Here is a 16,630-nt window from a genome sequence, read left to right on the forward strand (position 1 = left end):
TGGACCTGTCTATTGAGTTGAGGCTGTAATTTATCTCGCAATCTCTCTGAATTGTTTGGTTCATATAGGTGTGGCACCACATTTGCAATGAAAAAATTCTAGCAAAACAAAATGTTCTGAAACTAATTAAGGCTGATGGTAGGCTTGGAAGTAATTGACAGTTATCACCAAGAATATCATTATCAGTGAACGCCCAAATTTGTTCTTCAATAACATAATAGTACTACTGTAACTTTAGGTTCCTCTCTAAACTGCAGGGCAGGGTCTTAAATAGAGGCATGCTTGGACAACTACCTGTCACTCATGCCAGCCTCACTTCTTCAGGCCACCGATGATGTCCTAAGGAATAGCAAGACCAATACAGCTTAAGATTAATGTTATAATAGAATTCAATGAGCCAAAACATCCCTCAAGCCATTTCATCTAATGCTCCCATTCCATCGCCCTTGATCGAGACTTTTAAATTGCTCCCATAGGGATGTAAGACAAAGTTGATCTCAGTAGAATTTGAACTCAAAAGTACAGAGTTGAATACCCAGAGGCTTTCTCTCTGATGCTCTAGCAATTTTACAAATTTAACATCTTACTGGTGGTGGTGATGCTGCTGCTACTTATTACAATATGGAGAACAGTGTACACCTGTTATATTCTCTCTCCCAAATATGTTACATCTCTTTATACTTTTATTATACCACCAATTATTTTGATATTACACCCCACCACCTCATTAATCACTGTTATGCAATAGAGAATCTTATGTGAATGGATAACAGTAAATAATTGGCGAAAAATAGTCAAAAGAAACTGATAATGATCTTCATCAGTCAAAATTATAATGTGAAGTCTGTGAGTTTGGATAAGTTTATATTCTTCAAGGATAAAAGGACTGTGATTTTTTGTGCTTAACTTGTCAGAGAAAATAAATTTCACAACAGTTGTAAAGTTTTTGTTTCAGGTAAAGGGTCAATCTTAAAACATTACATTCCTCTTTACCTCTGCAACATATAAACTTACCTAAGTTCATAAGTTTTATTTCTCTGTATCTTTCTTTCTTCTCCCAGGTTCTTCTGGCAATGTGTGTTTTGATGATGAACAACTGGCAAAACCTGTCAAGAAGTTTATTGCAGACTATGTTAGGAAACAGGTATGTCTCTTTAACTACCTTAATCTCTTTCTCTCTTTCTCTCTCTCTCTCTCTCTCTCTCTCTCTCTCTCTCTCTCGTGTACACACTACTCCCATTGTCTCTCCCTCCCTCTCTAAAACAGAATTTCCCTATTTTAATAATTTCATGCAGTAATTTTTTTTCCATTCTTTTTCCTTCCTTCAGTTAGTTACAAATAAGAGAAGCACAATGGCTAACGTAAAGATGCTGATATACATTCAAACCTTACAGTCATATCTGCACTATTTTGATTGATAGTGAAAAATAACAAGCCCCACACTTTACAACTGAGTAGTTAGTGAGAGGAAGAACCTGCAAAATAAACATTTACCTCATCTTGAAGGGAAAATCCATTTTGTCTATACCAGCATGGGAAAATGCATATAAAACAGAATTTTATATTGAAAATCTTCAACAGTTAATTCATTTAAAAATAAATTATTTCATGTATAAAATATTTTTGTTGCTGATGATTTGATTTGTTTCCATCTTTTTGTCTCATTCTATATCCTAGGTTATTGGTTTCCCATCTCAAATTCTCGGCTACATAACCTGCATTTACATCAATTCAATGGGTTTGAATGTAACTGCTGAAATTGAATCAAAGGACGTCGGTGCTGAGTCAAAAGTGCCATTGGATGACATGCGCAAGAAAGCAGTGGATGCTTGTCTTAAAAATGGCCACTTCAAACATGTGCAGTTCACACAGGCCAGCTCATTAACCAGTTCACAGGAATCAACCTGGAGGAAACATGACCTAGCCAGGTAAGGGATACAGTTATGTTTTTACCCATGTTATACACACAACATTAGCTAATGTAGGAATATTGCCTCCTCTACTATTTCACTTACTCCTGTGCCAATGTATGAACTTCTATGCAGTTGCTTGGCCTGCTAGAAATGGCAACCACACTTCAAATTAACCCCTATTTTCTTTAATTCTTTTGATATTAACCCACCCAAGACCACCTCTGCTTTAAAACATCCTATTTTAAAATTATCTAAATTAATTTTCATCAAAATTTCATCTTCGATCGTGTTTCAAACACCAGCCTAATAATGAATTATTTTATTGAAGTCTTCATTATTTCAAAAAGTAATTGAAATAAAGGAAGTGTATTTTGACAGAAATTTAGTAACAAAAGGATTAAAGAAAATTACAGGAGTACATGTTGGATAATGTAGCCCAAGATAAACTGTATCTGAAAATGAAATAGTCATGACTTGAATGCTGAGGGCAATTCAATCAGAACTGACTTGTGTCTATGCAACAGCTGCCTCATTTATTCATTCAGTCTTTTACATCATTACCACATGATGAACTGTTGATGAAATGTTTTTCAATGATGTTAGGACCTCTAGTTATGTACGTCTGTGAGTGAACTATAGACATATTTCTGATTGCTGTATAGGAGATTTATATTTGTATGTTTGGAGGTGGTGTGTATATTATATGCTGAGTGAATATTTTGATGGGTGTACATTTAGTGCATGTCTTTACAGTTCATATTTTTATACTTGTAGTTATTGTTTAATGCTATGGACTATAAGAATATTAGTATATTAATCACAGATGTCACTACGACAGGCAAGCATTGCTATGATACTATACTGTGACTGCAACAGGAAGTTGAATTTGAGTGATTGATATCCACTTAAACAAAATATTCTGTGATAAGCTAGAGGTCAAGTAGTTCTGCTATCTTCACTTCTTTGCTAGCTCTCGTAGGTTTCCACTTGAAACAACTTGATGTATCTTATCTATAAAAGGCAGATTTTCTCTGTGTGTGTATATATGTTTAAAATTCATACATTTACACAATTCCAAATTTCTTGGATGAAAGAATTGGAATTAATATTCTAAATGCCATAACTTAGGTCACAGCATCATTTTTTTCCGTCAAAATAATTCCCAATTACGAATAAAATCCATAAAACTACACAAATTAACATTTTCCCCTCTAATGAAATCTAATTTCCTCTTTCTACTACCTTTACAAATCCTTTCAACTCCTACTTTCTCTTATGAACCTTTACGAACGATCCAACAACAAATACAAAAAGAAAGGAAGGAGAAACTCTGGCAATAAAAGAAACAGACACAATACCAATCATACGTAAATACACACATATACATACACATGCGTACTTTCCAACACAATTTCTCTGTACAAGTCACTTTCACATTGACAGTCAAACATTTCATTCAACAAATACTTTCACTTTAATGGTTTCATTTTCATACTGAGACTACTACAGTGAAATTATACTCTCACATATATACATGCATATATATATCTGCACATATGTATCCATAGACATGTATGTATGTATGTATATATATATATATATATATATATATATATATATAGAGAGAGAGAGAGAGAGAGAGAGAGAGAGATGTATATGTATACATGTATACATATAGATGTATATGTATATATATAGATATAGGACCTTTTTGTGTGCACAGTCTGTGACAGACCATGTCTGTCCTTGGCTGGCCTCAAATCTCACCTGCGAACCCATGGAAAACAAACCTCACCCAGCTATTCTGATTATTCTGATTATATGTCTGTGCACACGTTTGAATGTGGTGTGTGCCAGAGGGTTTGCAAATCCAATGGGGGTCTTAAAAGACATGTTAGGATCCACAATGAGCAGAACTTACTTGCAGGTATTGGTAGTGCAAATCAGAGGTGCAATCTGTGTGGGTGTTTTTTCAAAACACTGTCTGGTTTAAAAAGCCACATCAGACGCCATGAAAGGGCTAAGGTGTAGGTGCAGGAGGTGGTCAAACTCTGTTTAAGGAGTAGACAACCACCATAGATATAGATCTATATGCATACATGTATATGTATACATATGTGTAGATGTACATGTAATATGTACACATATATACATGCATACAGATATCTATACATATATACACATGCACACAAACACACATTAGTCATTTTTTTTTTAATCCAAAACTGCATCAAAATTACTGAATGGATCTTTATGAAATTTGGAAATTATATTCTATGCATAACGACCATAACCCCCATGAAAATTCATATATTTTTGATGTTGATGAAATTTTAACCATACATATTACACACAAATAAAGTCATATTTCTAAAATTTCTTCTTAGAAATTACAAAGACCCCTTCATGGGCACTTCACACCCACAATTTAGTCATTTTTCCTAAGGAAAGACAAATACAGTTGTACTATTGGAAGCTATAGGGTCACCCAAACATAACAGATGAGCATTATTTGTAATTCAACAGTACAGCAGTGTAAGACTATCCTTTCAGATATACTTACATTGTGATTTATGCAATGTGGTGCATAGATTGTCAAGTAAATGAGACACATCTTTGCCTCCACTGATTCATTTGCAAAGTGTTGAGTAAAATTATTTCGTTGCAGACCTCCTTTGAGTCTTTTTATTATCACTGGGTCACATATAGTCCCCAGTTGGTAACGTTGATTTCAAAACCTTCCCAGATGAGTGACTGGTTGTTCTAAGACATTTATAGATTGTAAATTTTTTCTGCACAGTTACCTATCGGTATAGTGGTCATTTGCAAACTCCAGAGGTGACACTTTCATTTCCTTTACTCCAAATGTCGGTCATGCCCTTCCAATTGCTATAGATTCATAATGCATCTTACAGCTGTGCCTGTCACCAGTATGGTGAGGAATCCTACATTGGGGAGTAGTAACGACTAGGCTAGGGTAGCTGACTGATTATCGTGATCATTCATCTTTTGCTTTCCTGTAGCTTTGCTCTCTTTTACAAACCCAGTGAACATACATATATTTCTTATTTCAAAGAAATTCGAACAATACATATCAGACCCAAGTTAAAAAGATTCTCAACAATTCGACTTCTCTGGTTGACATTAACACACCCACCCCCAATAGGGGCCTTAACTCCCACATTTTCCAACTCCACGAGCTCCATTTTCAGGAGCACTATTGCATGTCAAAAGTGAAACAATAACATATCACTACTGTAATGTCAGATACTTTCACTTAAATACTTTCAATTTCATACTGAAACTATTAAAGTGAAACTATACTCTCACATATATACAGGCATACTATAAGGCCCGAGTTAAAACCATTCCCAACAATTCAACTTCTCTGGTTGACATTAACACACCCACCCCCAATAGGAGCCTTCATTCCCACATTTTAGAGCTCCATGAGCTCCATTTTTCAGGAGAAAAATCTTTTTTATAGGTTCCAGAAGACTGGAATTTTGGAATATGCACATAAAGATCAATAGTATGGGATACATGTGTCATGATTAGAATTTTTTTTTAGGGTGTGTAAAGAGGGAAAGAACCCTCATGTGCAATTTTGATGAAATTCGAATCATAGGTATTCCAGTTCCTTGAAAATATAACAGAAAAGTCTCATTCTTCAATTGCATGTAACACGGGCAACGCCGGGTATCTCTGCTAGTATGTCTATAAATCCAGGCTAAACATTGTATGCAATTCTTCCTTCTCCTCCTCTCCAATGTATTCCCACCAAACAATAATAATGTCTTTTTTTTCCACTTGAAAGCTCTTTGCAGGACCTTAATAGGATGTGCAATGAAGGCTCTGGGAAGATATTACTGTTCATCTCTTTCACATTGCTGTAATGAAGCACTGGTTGTGAAATTAAATGTTTGGATGATGAGCATTTGGTTGGCAAAATTCAGTATTGTCCTTGGCTCAGCTTTTTCTGACTAACAAGTTGGATGACTTTCCTACTTTCAAAGACAGTAGGAAAGGCATCCAACTGAAAGCATGTAAAACCACCATGCTAGTGAAGATAAACAGCATTGAATAAATAAATGTATTTCTATCTCTCTTTATTTATTTCATTAGGCAAGCAACAAGTTAAAGTAGTGGACCACTGATTACATAATCATAAGTTCACATTTTATATTATGTTACTGATCAAAAACAGCAAACATGCTTTTGTTTATCTGACTGATAAACAAAACAAAATCTCCACGTCGACACTAAAGTTGACTAGTGAGCAGTAAGATGAACATCCAAGAAAAAAGGAATTGTTCCAAAGTGTGTGCCATTTTGGTTATCATCATCATCATCATCATCGTTTAACGTCCGCTTTCCATGCTAGCATGGGTTGGACGATTTGACTGAGGACTGGTGAAACCGGATGGCAACACCAGGCTCCAGTCTGATTTGGCAGAGTTTCTACAGCTGGATGCCCTTCCTAACGCCAACCACTCAGAGAGTGTAGTGGGTGCTTTTACGTGTCACCCGCACGAAAACGGCCACGCTCGAAATGGTGTCTTTTATGTGCCACCCGCACAAGCCAGTCCAGGGGCACTGGCAACGATCTCGCTCGAAAATCCTACAGGAGCCAGTCAGGCGGTACTGGCAACGGCCACGCTCAAAATGGTGCATCTCATGTGCCACCCGCACAAGAACCAGTCCAGGGGCACTGGCAACGATCTTACTTGGCTTGCCGGGTCTTCTCACGCACAGCCCATTTCCAAAGGTCTCGGTCCGTAGTCATCGCCTCGGTGAGGCCCAATGTACGAAGGTCTTGCCTCACCACCTCAGCCCAGGTCTTCCTGGGCCTACCTCTTCCACGGGTTCCCTCAACTGTTAGGGTGTGGCACTTTTTCACGCAGCTATCCTCCTCCATTCTCACCACATGTCCATACCAGCGCAATCGTCTCTCTTGCACGCCACAACTGATGCTTCTAATGTTCAGCTTTTCTCTCAAGATACTTACACTCTGACGGGTATTCACATTGACATTACACATCCAACGGACCATACTGGCTTCATTCCTTGCGAGCTTACGTATGTCCTCAGCAGTTACAGCCCATGTTTCACTGCCATGTAGCATGGTTGTTCGTACGCATGCGTCATACAGTCTGCCTTTTACTCTGAGTGAGAGTCCCTTTGTCGCCAGCAGGGGTAAGAGCTCTCTAAACTTTGCCCAGGCTATTCTTATTCTAGCAGCTACACTTTCAGCGCACCCACCCCCACTACTAACTTGGTCGCCCAGATAGCGGAAGCTATCGACTACCTCTAGTTTTTCACCCTGGAATGAGATAGAAGTTGTTTCCTGTTTGTTTGCAGTCTTTATTGCACCTGAACATCTGCCACAAACAAAAACTAACTTGCTAGTTAACCTGCCTTTGATGTTGCTGCACCTCTTATGTGTCCATAGCTTGCACCGGGTACATCTTATAGAGTTACTACCTACTCCTTTTCTACATACTGAGCAGGGCCATCTACCTGAAGGGGTTTGTGTTTTATCTACCTTCCTACTTATTAGGATTTTGGTTTTAGCTAGGTTGACTCTAAGGCCCTTCAATTCTAGACCTTGCTTCCACACCTGAAACTTCTCCTCTAGTTCTGATAGTGACTCCGCAATTAGGGCAAGGTCATCAGCATAGAGGAGCTCCCAGGGGCAACCTGTCTTGAACTCCTCTGTGATTGCCTGGAGGACTATGGTAAATAATAGGGGGCTGAGGACGGAACCTTGGTGGACCCCTACCTCTACCCGGAATTCATTGCTGTACTCATTTCCAACCCTCACCTTACTGGCCGCATCTCTGTACATGGCTCGCACAGCTCTCACTAGCCATTCTTCTATCCCAAGTTTCCTCATTGACCACCAGATAAGGGATCGGGGGACCCTGTCAAAGGCTTTCTCCATGTCAACGAAAGCCAGGTACAGAGGTTTATCCTTGGCTAGGTATTTCTCTTGCAACTGTCTCACTAGAAATAAGGCATCAGTAGTGCTTTTACCTGGCACGAACCCAAACTGCATCTCATCTAAATTGATTCGCTCCCTAATTAGTTGGGCTATGACCCTCTCTGTAACTTTCATAACCTGATGCCTCTGTAATTATTTGTATCTAAAGCGTCACCTTTACCTTTGTAGCAGTTGACTATGATGCTGCTACACCAGTCATTGGGTATGACTCCTTCGTGTATCACCTGGTTCGTAATACGGGTGACTAGGCTATAGCCAACACTGCCAGATATTTTGAGCATCTCTGCAGTGATTCCTGATGGGCCGGGGGCTTTCCCGGTCTTCATACTCTTAATTGCTTTATCTACCCTGGTACTATCAACTCGGATAGCTGGTCCCTCTATTGGGTCGACATAAGGCAGGCTCTCTTTCTCCCATTCATTCTCTTTATTAAGCAATCTATCGTAGTGGCATCTCCAGACCTCTTTCTTTGCATCCTCATTTAATGCAAGCGTACCATCATCCATGCGAACACATTTCTCTCCTACAACATCACTATTCTCTCTCCTACACTGTCTTGCAACCCGAAATACCTCGAGTCTTTGGTCCTCACGGCGCAGAACATTGGCAAATCTTTCCTTATCTGCTTCCCCTCTGGCTAAATAAACCTGTCGCCTAGCCTCCCTTCTGGCACATTGGTACAATTCCCTGCTACCACCGTTCTTCCAGTCCTTCCAAGCTTGTTTCTTTTGTCTAATAGCCCTGTCTACCTCCTTGTTCCACCACCACGTTACTCTGGGTTGGGAGGGGACCTTACACCACCCACAAATCTGGTCGGTGGCTTTCAACAGGTTGTCCCGCAGAAATCTCCAATTGTCTTCCACGTTGTATGATGCTATATCCCCTTCTATTTCGTTAAATGCTTCAAGTAACTTGTCTCTAAGTCTCTGTCCGTTTGCAGGGTCTTTAAGCTTCCACACCCTTATGCAGGGTCTTTAAGCTTCCACACCCTTATGCAAACATTAAAAAAAAATAGATGTAAAAAATAAAGCCAGTTTAGTAGAATAATTTAAATATATCAGGTCATCCCATAAGTTCTGTCCAATTTTACTTTTTCAAAAATTGAATGAAACTTAATAGTATTTTAGAATGTCTAACGGAAATAAAAATCATTTTTATGCATTTGTGTACATTTAAACTAATTAATTATTTTACAGAATAATAGAATTAAAATTTCTTTGATTAAAACCCTTTCTAACATGGAAGTATCCAAAGAGCATTTAAGGCACATAATGCTTTATGAGTACAAAAAAGGAAACTCTGCAGCCGAAGCAACTCAAAACATACACTCAGTTTATGGGAAAGAATGCTTGAATGAAAGAACTTGCAGAAGATGATTTGCAAAATTCAGAAGTGGAGATTTCAGCCTTGAAGATGAAGATCGAACAGGACGTCCAGTTGAGTTTAATGATAAGCTCCTTGAGGCATTACTTGAAGAAAATCCTGCATTATCAGTTGAAGAATTGGCAATAAAGCTTAGTTCAAACCATACAACTGTTCATCGTCATCTTCAACAACTTGGAAAATGGGTACCTCATGAATTGTCTGAAAGCAACTGCAAATCCCTGGTTGACATCTGCTCTTCTCTCCATTCTCGCAAACTCATTTCACCCTTTTTGGATAGACTTGTGACTGGTGACAAAAAATGGATCTTCTATCGAAACGTTAAGTCGTAAACAGTGGCTTAGTAAAAGGGAAAAACTCAACCACAACTGAAGAGGGAACTTCATGGGAAAAAGGTTCTTTTCTCTATCTGGTGGGATTGCAAAGGAGTAATTCACTTTGAATTATTACCACCTAATGCAACAATCAATGCTCAAGTCTACTGTCAGCAATTAGAGCGTTTGAACCAAACTTTGAAAGAAAAAAAGACCTGCTTTAGTGAATCGAAAAGGAGTGATGTTTCATCAGGTCAATGTGCGACCCCACACTGCAAAGATCTCATCACAGAAGATCGAAGAGCTTGGTTGGGAAAAAGTTCCTCATCCACCTTATTCTCCCGACCTTGCTCCTTCAGACTATCATTTGTTTCGTAGTTTACAGAATCATTTGGGGGACATAACTTTTGCAATCCAGGAGGAGGTCGAAACTGACATTTCAGAGTTCTTCGCTTTGAAACCAAAAGAGTTTTACATCGATGAGATTAAAAAGCTTCTAAATAGATGGGAGGAAGTCATAGATAATCAGGGAACGTACATTGATAATTGAATTTCAATTAAATATAACATTTGATCACTTGTTTTCTTTATTCAAAAATCGGACAGAACTTATGGGATGACCTGATATTTGGATGCTGCTCTCCACCATCCGACTCCTTATGTACTGACACTTATCACCTTCTCCTCCCTGTTCCACTCCTATTTTCTTCACCACTTATCTTCACTATTCACTGTATTCCCCTCTATCTTCATTTCTAACCATTTGTCACTTTTTCACACTCTCACAAGCTTACCATCCACCCTTCCCTATTCTCTCTTATATTCACCTTATTGTAACTTGAGGGTATGCTCTGACACTTCATCTCCACCATCATTTTCTCACTTTCCTGCTTGGGTAACCGTGTATCTCTTCTAAAGCAAGACACATGTTTCTGTATCTTTATCATATTTTAAACCTTTCAATACCTGACATAAAGACACCTCACTCAATAATGCACTCCTACTCAGTTACACCCAGTACACACTGTAAAGTGGTTGGCATTAGGAAGGGCATCCAATCATAGAAACTATACCAAAACAGACATTGGTACACAATGCAGTCCTTCAATTCACTGGATCATATCAAACTGTCCATCCTGTATCAGCATGGAGGATGGATGTTAAATGATGATTATGAATAAATGAAGTATTTTTAAAGGTAGATGTTTGCTTGTTCCTTCTCCCCTAGTTATCAACCACTCAGGAAATGAGACTGATGTCTATTTTCAGCTTGCTAGACTGATATATATATATAGAATAATGTGAATGGTTCACAGCTGTACTGGTACAAAAGATTGAATTTGTAACTGTGTGATCTTGTAATATATCTTATTCTATTTTATTTATTTATACTGCTTGCAGGCGCCTCGATGAAAACATTGCACTAGTGAAGGCCAGTCTACAGAGAGTGCAGTTGCAACTTGCTCGCTATCAGTGGCTCCATGAGGACCTCTTTATCAATGCCCGAGGCCACCACAACCAGATGGTGATGCCAAGTAGAGCTACAATTATGTCAGAAATGCGGAAGGTAATGTTATTTTGTATGCCATATGATTGTATATCTGATAGAAAACGACAATTATTTCAATGCATTTTATGTTATCAGTGCTTAGATTTATATTAATATCTGCTGTCAGTAATGATAATGCGGATGTTTAGACTGGCTGTAGTTGCAGTTCATTGGGGTTTTTTGTTTTCCCTCCTTATCAAAATTTGTTTCCTCTCTTAATATGAGGCACAATGACCATTTGACTGGGGCCCTGAATACTAACTATATGACCATGAGTTCAAACCATTTTACTAAAGGTATTCTGTTTTGTTTGTTGGCAAACTACATTAATGAGAGAGCCTCTGTAATTACTTGATCTGTTGTAAACAACAGATCAAATCTTCCTTAAATCACACCCTTCTACCTTATAGGAGGACATGACACATTAGGTAATGTGGTTCTAGTACTTTTATGACAACAAGATGTTCCTGGCTGAAATGCCTTTCATCAGGGTCAGCCTAAAACTTAAAAACATAACTCTGCCTTTGTCTACTTAGCTAACAAGTATGTTCCACTTCTGTTTGATGGTTGAGTGGTTAACAATACGAAGGTGTCCATCAGTACCATCGCCTCACTTGATAAAACTACAATTTACAGACATGTTCACAAAAATCATCCCACCCATGCTAGAATGGATAGTTAAATTTCAAAGAGTAGGTCAGTCTTGCAGCATTTCGTACGTCTTTACTGTATCTTAATTGTATATTATGATTATTTGTTTATGAACTGAACATAGGTAACTATGACTAGAGATTAATATGTATTAAAATCATCTATTGAAAATAATCATTCTTATCCTGATATAGTGAATCAGTTACACTTGAACCTGTAAAAGTAGATAGCTTTCATAATCCTAAACTAAGTTATCTAAATGTCTATGACTGATCTTACTTGAGACCACAAGTTACTTCCAAACATGTATGACAATGGGAGTTGTTCTAACTCCATTATAGTTTTTTGAACAGTCCTAACTTTAATCATAATTATTTGTTTAATTACTTTTTTGTAAGTTAGTCAATCATTTTTATAATTTCTGTGTGTTTTATTTCCAGAGTACGTCCTCTTTGATTAGTCAGAAAAACAATTTGGTTTGCTGCATGGAACGCTACAGTCAACTGGAAGCCAGCATCGGCCAGAGACTAAGGTGGGCTGCTGGTGCTAACCCCTCACTAAATCTTGTAATGAGTCAGTTTGAAGAAGATTCTACTGCAAGAAAAACAGTTTATGAGGTTTGTAACTACATAATTCACTAAGGAATATATATAATTCACTTTATGATTTTATGATCTGGAATACTCTGTGTGTGTGTGTGTGCGTGCACGTCTTATTGGAAGCACCAGCCACTGCAAGGAAAGATAATTATTGGTGATGAGCATCTAATAATGTGTAGCTGTTTGTTTTTGACTCAATCATTGTATATTGTTGGTATTTATTTTACCAAATTTAAAGGAAGTACAATACAATTTTTATCTTTGTGGCAACAAGCTGCAGGGAATGTGATTCAATTTCACAGCTCTCTACCACCATTTTTGCTCTTCTGATATGTAATGATTATTGATTTCTGACACATGCAAATCTTTAAACTTATGACACTAAGATTTGGAAAGTATTAAAGATACAATGGCTGTGAGGTTTGGACTAATTCGATGTGTAAAAAAATCTCATCATGCAATTGAACATATGAAAGTGCCTCTACTTGGTCGCTAGACATGCTAAAAATAGCAGCCAAAGTATCCCCACGTAATGTCCTAGATTATCCCTAAAAAGATGGTTTGCTGAAGGCTGAAATGTCTTTGATGATAGGTTTGCTGTATCAGGGTTGATTTGAGGCTAAATAACAACACTACAGTCAATTTCTATATTAACACCCACACGATTTTCACTAAGACAAAAAAGAAGATTTGACTTTTTGCATGGAATCAAATACCCTGACCTCCTAATATGCTGCAAATCCCTTATTTTGGTTCAGAAAAAATGGGGTGGGGGGGTTCTCCCCCCAATCCCAGAATCATTGGAAATCTTTTTTTTTTCGTTGAATGAATTCCTGTGACCTCCTAATATTACAAAATTAGGTTATTTAAGGTGAGCCTCGTAACTGACGGTTTTGGGTCTTGTTGTTTATAACTTTTGATGAGCCACGGTGCAACCAACAACATGGTAAAAATCTCTGCCATTAATTTGGTGTGGATGGGTAATATCAAATAATTCAATCACAACATATATTTAAATGAAACAGGAAAAAAATTGAAATATTATCATCACTTACATGGAAAAATTGAAATATTATCTTTCAGTATTTTATAAGGTAAAATTTTAAATTATTAATTGACACATTATTAATTATCTTACAACAGCAATGCCTGAAAAATTCATGGATTACATGGAAAAATGCGAGCATGAAAAGTCATATTCTTAAGATTATAAACCTGGAAAAGTACAGGACAAGCTATTACTTCTAGTAAAGTAAAGAATAAGAAATGTTTACTTAAAATATTGCAGCTAAAATTAAAATTTGAATATTAAAATTTATTTTATTATAGTTTACAAATAACACTATACTTATTTAAGTAGAATTTGGCTAATTTACTACCTTAAATGCAGAAAAAGGTGACTAATTAGACAAACTTACAAATTAGCTAAACAGTTTTGTACAATAAATTTAAAAGATGAGAACTGTAAAGAGTGATAAATTAGAAGAACTGGCATTCTTTGCTGCAATATTTTAAGTAAAAAGTTTCTTATTCTTTGCTAGAAGTAATAGCTTGTTCTATACTTTTACAGGTGTAATAACTTGTCCTGTACTTTTCCAGGTTTGTAATCTTAAGAATATGACTTTTCATGCTCGCATTTTCCCATGTAATTTAATATGCAGAACATTCCCTAGGTACTTTCCATCAACTGTATTGTTAATAGTTTTGACACCACCTTATCTAATGTAAAGAGCATCATTTTAGGGAATTTTCACTGTTATTCTTAGTAGGGCAAGTAACCATGTAAAGGTTGTCTCTTTGGTTTGAATGATGATTTATTGTTGAGTTAAAGCTCACTTTTGATTAACCTGAATCATGATTAAATATATTCCTGCTATGACCATCCTGTCTTTTGTATATTTCAGAGTATATAGTATATTATGCAATGTTCCCTTCCTTGTACTTTTTTTATTTTTATATAAGATGTAATTTGAGGGAATTTTCACTGTTATTCCTAGCAGATTGAACAACTACGTAGAGGCTCTCTCATTTGTTCTCAGGTGATGGTCTGTTATTTATATTATATGGTAACCCACTAGGTGTTGTTAATGTATGTTTATTTAACTATGTTCAGTATAGCTTAATTATTCAGTGTACCATATCAACTGCAACTCCTTGTTGTCATTCTTGTGTTCTAACCATTCTCTATTCCAGATGGAGAGTAAACTGGCCTCTGATGTAGTGACTATGTGCCAAGGTATCCTGCATTTCGAAGCCTTCCGCACTCGCACACCTGAAGCCTTGACATCTGATAATAATTTTATGAATTTGATCAACAGGTAATTATTCTTGTTTGTTTATATCTGTATATTTATTTATTTGCTGCTTTGTTTTTTTGTTTTTTTTGCTGTGTCACTTTATCTTTATTGATCTCTCTCATTTTTTGCCCCTCTAGCTCTTCTATCTCTCTACACATCACCCTCTGTAAGCCACTCCACACTACTCCATCTCTCTCTCTCTCTCGCTATAAACTTTCTTACACTTCAGTGTCCAAGTGATGCTCCTCTCCACTTTCCATTCTCTCACCAAGATATCTCAGTAATATGTTAGTGTCAGGGCTTGTCCTTATATTTGGATAGCTTGTTTAAAATACGTATCAAACACTCCTTGCACATCAACACCCAATACAAACATGCACATACACACACACATGTAGACTATACATGCAGTGTGTTCACACACTCGTTATTTGTTTAAATTGTTTCCCTTCCCTCAGATACCATGTTTAACCCACATAGTATTTCATCCATTTCAGATGTCGAGAAAGTTGTGTGCTTGCTGAATCCACTGCAAGTTCTGTAACTGATCAAGAAGAGCTGCTGATGCTCACCAAGGTGATAGTCCTATATATATATAGTTTCTAAATTCTCTCATTAGCATTAATTGATTTATTAATTTGACCAAATTACAATAATAGTCTTGGTTCTTTCTGCCTCCACTTGTTTAATAAATAATTTAATTCATCCATTAATTTTTCAAACATTTTTTTTTCCATGCTAGCATGGGTTTGACAAATACATTGTTGAGGCACTGTTTTACAGAGATGCCCTCCCTGCCACTAACCCTTACCTGGTTTTCAAGTAAGGGATCTCTTATTCCACTCACCTTTGATGGTACAAAACCAATACACAACTTGTTGACAGGGGAAACATCATCAATATCACTACCTAGCAAAGTGATTTTCAGATGGACACACACACACACACACACACACTTTCTTCCTAACAAATCAATCCACAAGGGTTTTGTTGGCTCAGAGCTATTGAAGGCATTCACCTAAGTTGCTGCCCCGTAGGATTGAACTTAAAACCATGTGGTTAGGAACCAGACTAACTACTCACCCAACCATGCATACACCTATTGACAATATTAATTTTAGCAATCTTATTAATGCATTTCACATAGGTTTCCACAAATCAGGGTTCCAGTTGTTCATCTGATGTAACCACAAGTTCTTTGTAGTATAGCATAAGTGGCTGAATATCCCTCAGACACTTTTACAATTTAATGTAAAATTCAATGAGAATCACCACAGCAATGTTAAGTGACAGTGTTGAGGTAAGATTGGGGCCTGCAGACCACAAGTACTGTCCTCTTGATTTGCTTCCATGTGGTTTATGTCTACCCAATTTTTGTTGATCAGGTTAAGGTGAGCTTGAGGTTATTGTGCCACACATGAGATCAAACTTCGAACCTTATGATTAAGAATTGAACTCCTTAACCATTTGACCATGCACCAATAATATGAAAATGTAACTATAAACCTCTTTTAAGGGTTGCTCTTCATATTGAAGCAGATGCAGGGTAAAGCTTTCTGTGGATAAGATACTAGTCTACTACTAGTAACATTCTCGCCCCAAAACAAATGAAAACACTGACTACTGATTTGAACTCTGAATGGGTAGGCCATTCCAAAATCTGTACTTGGTAAGTCAAAGGTGTTCTGACCATAACCACCTCAGCATTTTTGTATTTAGGAATACTGTCCAACCCATGCTAGCATGGAAAGTGGACGTTAAACGATGATGATGATGATGATTGTCCAGTGTGTCCTTTTTTTAAGATTGAAAGAGATTTGGTTGCTATTTCTTCTCATCTGAATAATCATGTAGAGGTTACTTTGGTTCATTGGTATTTGTATAAAATGTATCTGTGCCATTTAGTTTGTAGAAAGCATT

At 37.2% G+C, this 16,630-nt stretch overlaps 1 protein-coding gene across 2 annotated transcripts in view; it reads left to right on the forward strand.

The window, feature by feature from the left end:
• The window catches only part of LOC106882826 (serine/threonine-protein kinase SMG1), a 182,020-nt gene that overhangs the window by 148,914 nt on the left and 16,476 nt on the right, over positions 1-16,630 (forward strand). For both annotated transcript variants that reach the window (XM_089355110.1, XM_089355109.1), the window contains 6 exons: positions 1,062-1,144; positions 1,678-1,928; positions 11,016-11,181; positions 12,255-12,431; positions 14,607-14,731; positions 15,208-15,286. In XM_089355110.1, the coding sequence (XP_089211236.1) occupies positions 1,062-1,144; positions 1,678-1,928; positions 11,016-11,181; positions 12,255-12,431; positions 14,607-14,731; positions 15,208-15,286 (881 nt within the window). The remainder of the gene's footprint in view (positions 1-1,061; positions 1,145-1,677; positions 1,929-11,015; positions 11,182-12,254; positions 12,432-14,606; positions 14,732-15,207; positions 15,287-16,630) is intronic.

This window comes from Octopus bimaculoides, chromosome 7 (genome assembly GCF_046866305.1).
Source record: "Octopus bimaculoides isolate indiv1 chromosome 7, ASM4686630v1, whole genome shotgun sequence".
Classification (NCBI taxonomy): Eukaryota; Metazoa; Mollusca; class Cephalopoda; order Octopoda; family Octopodidae; genus Octopus; species Octopus bimaculoides.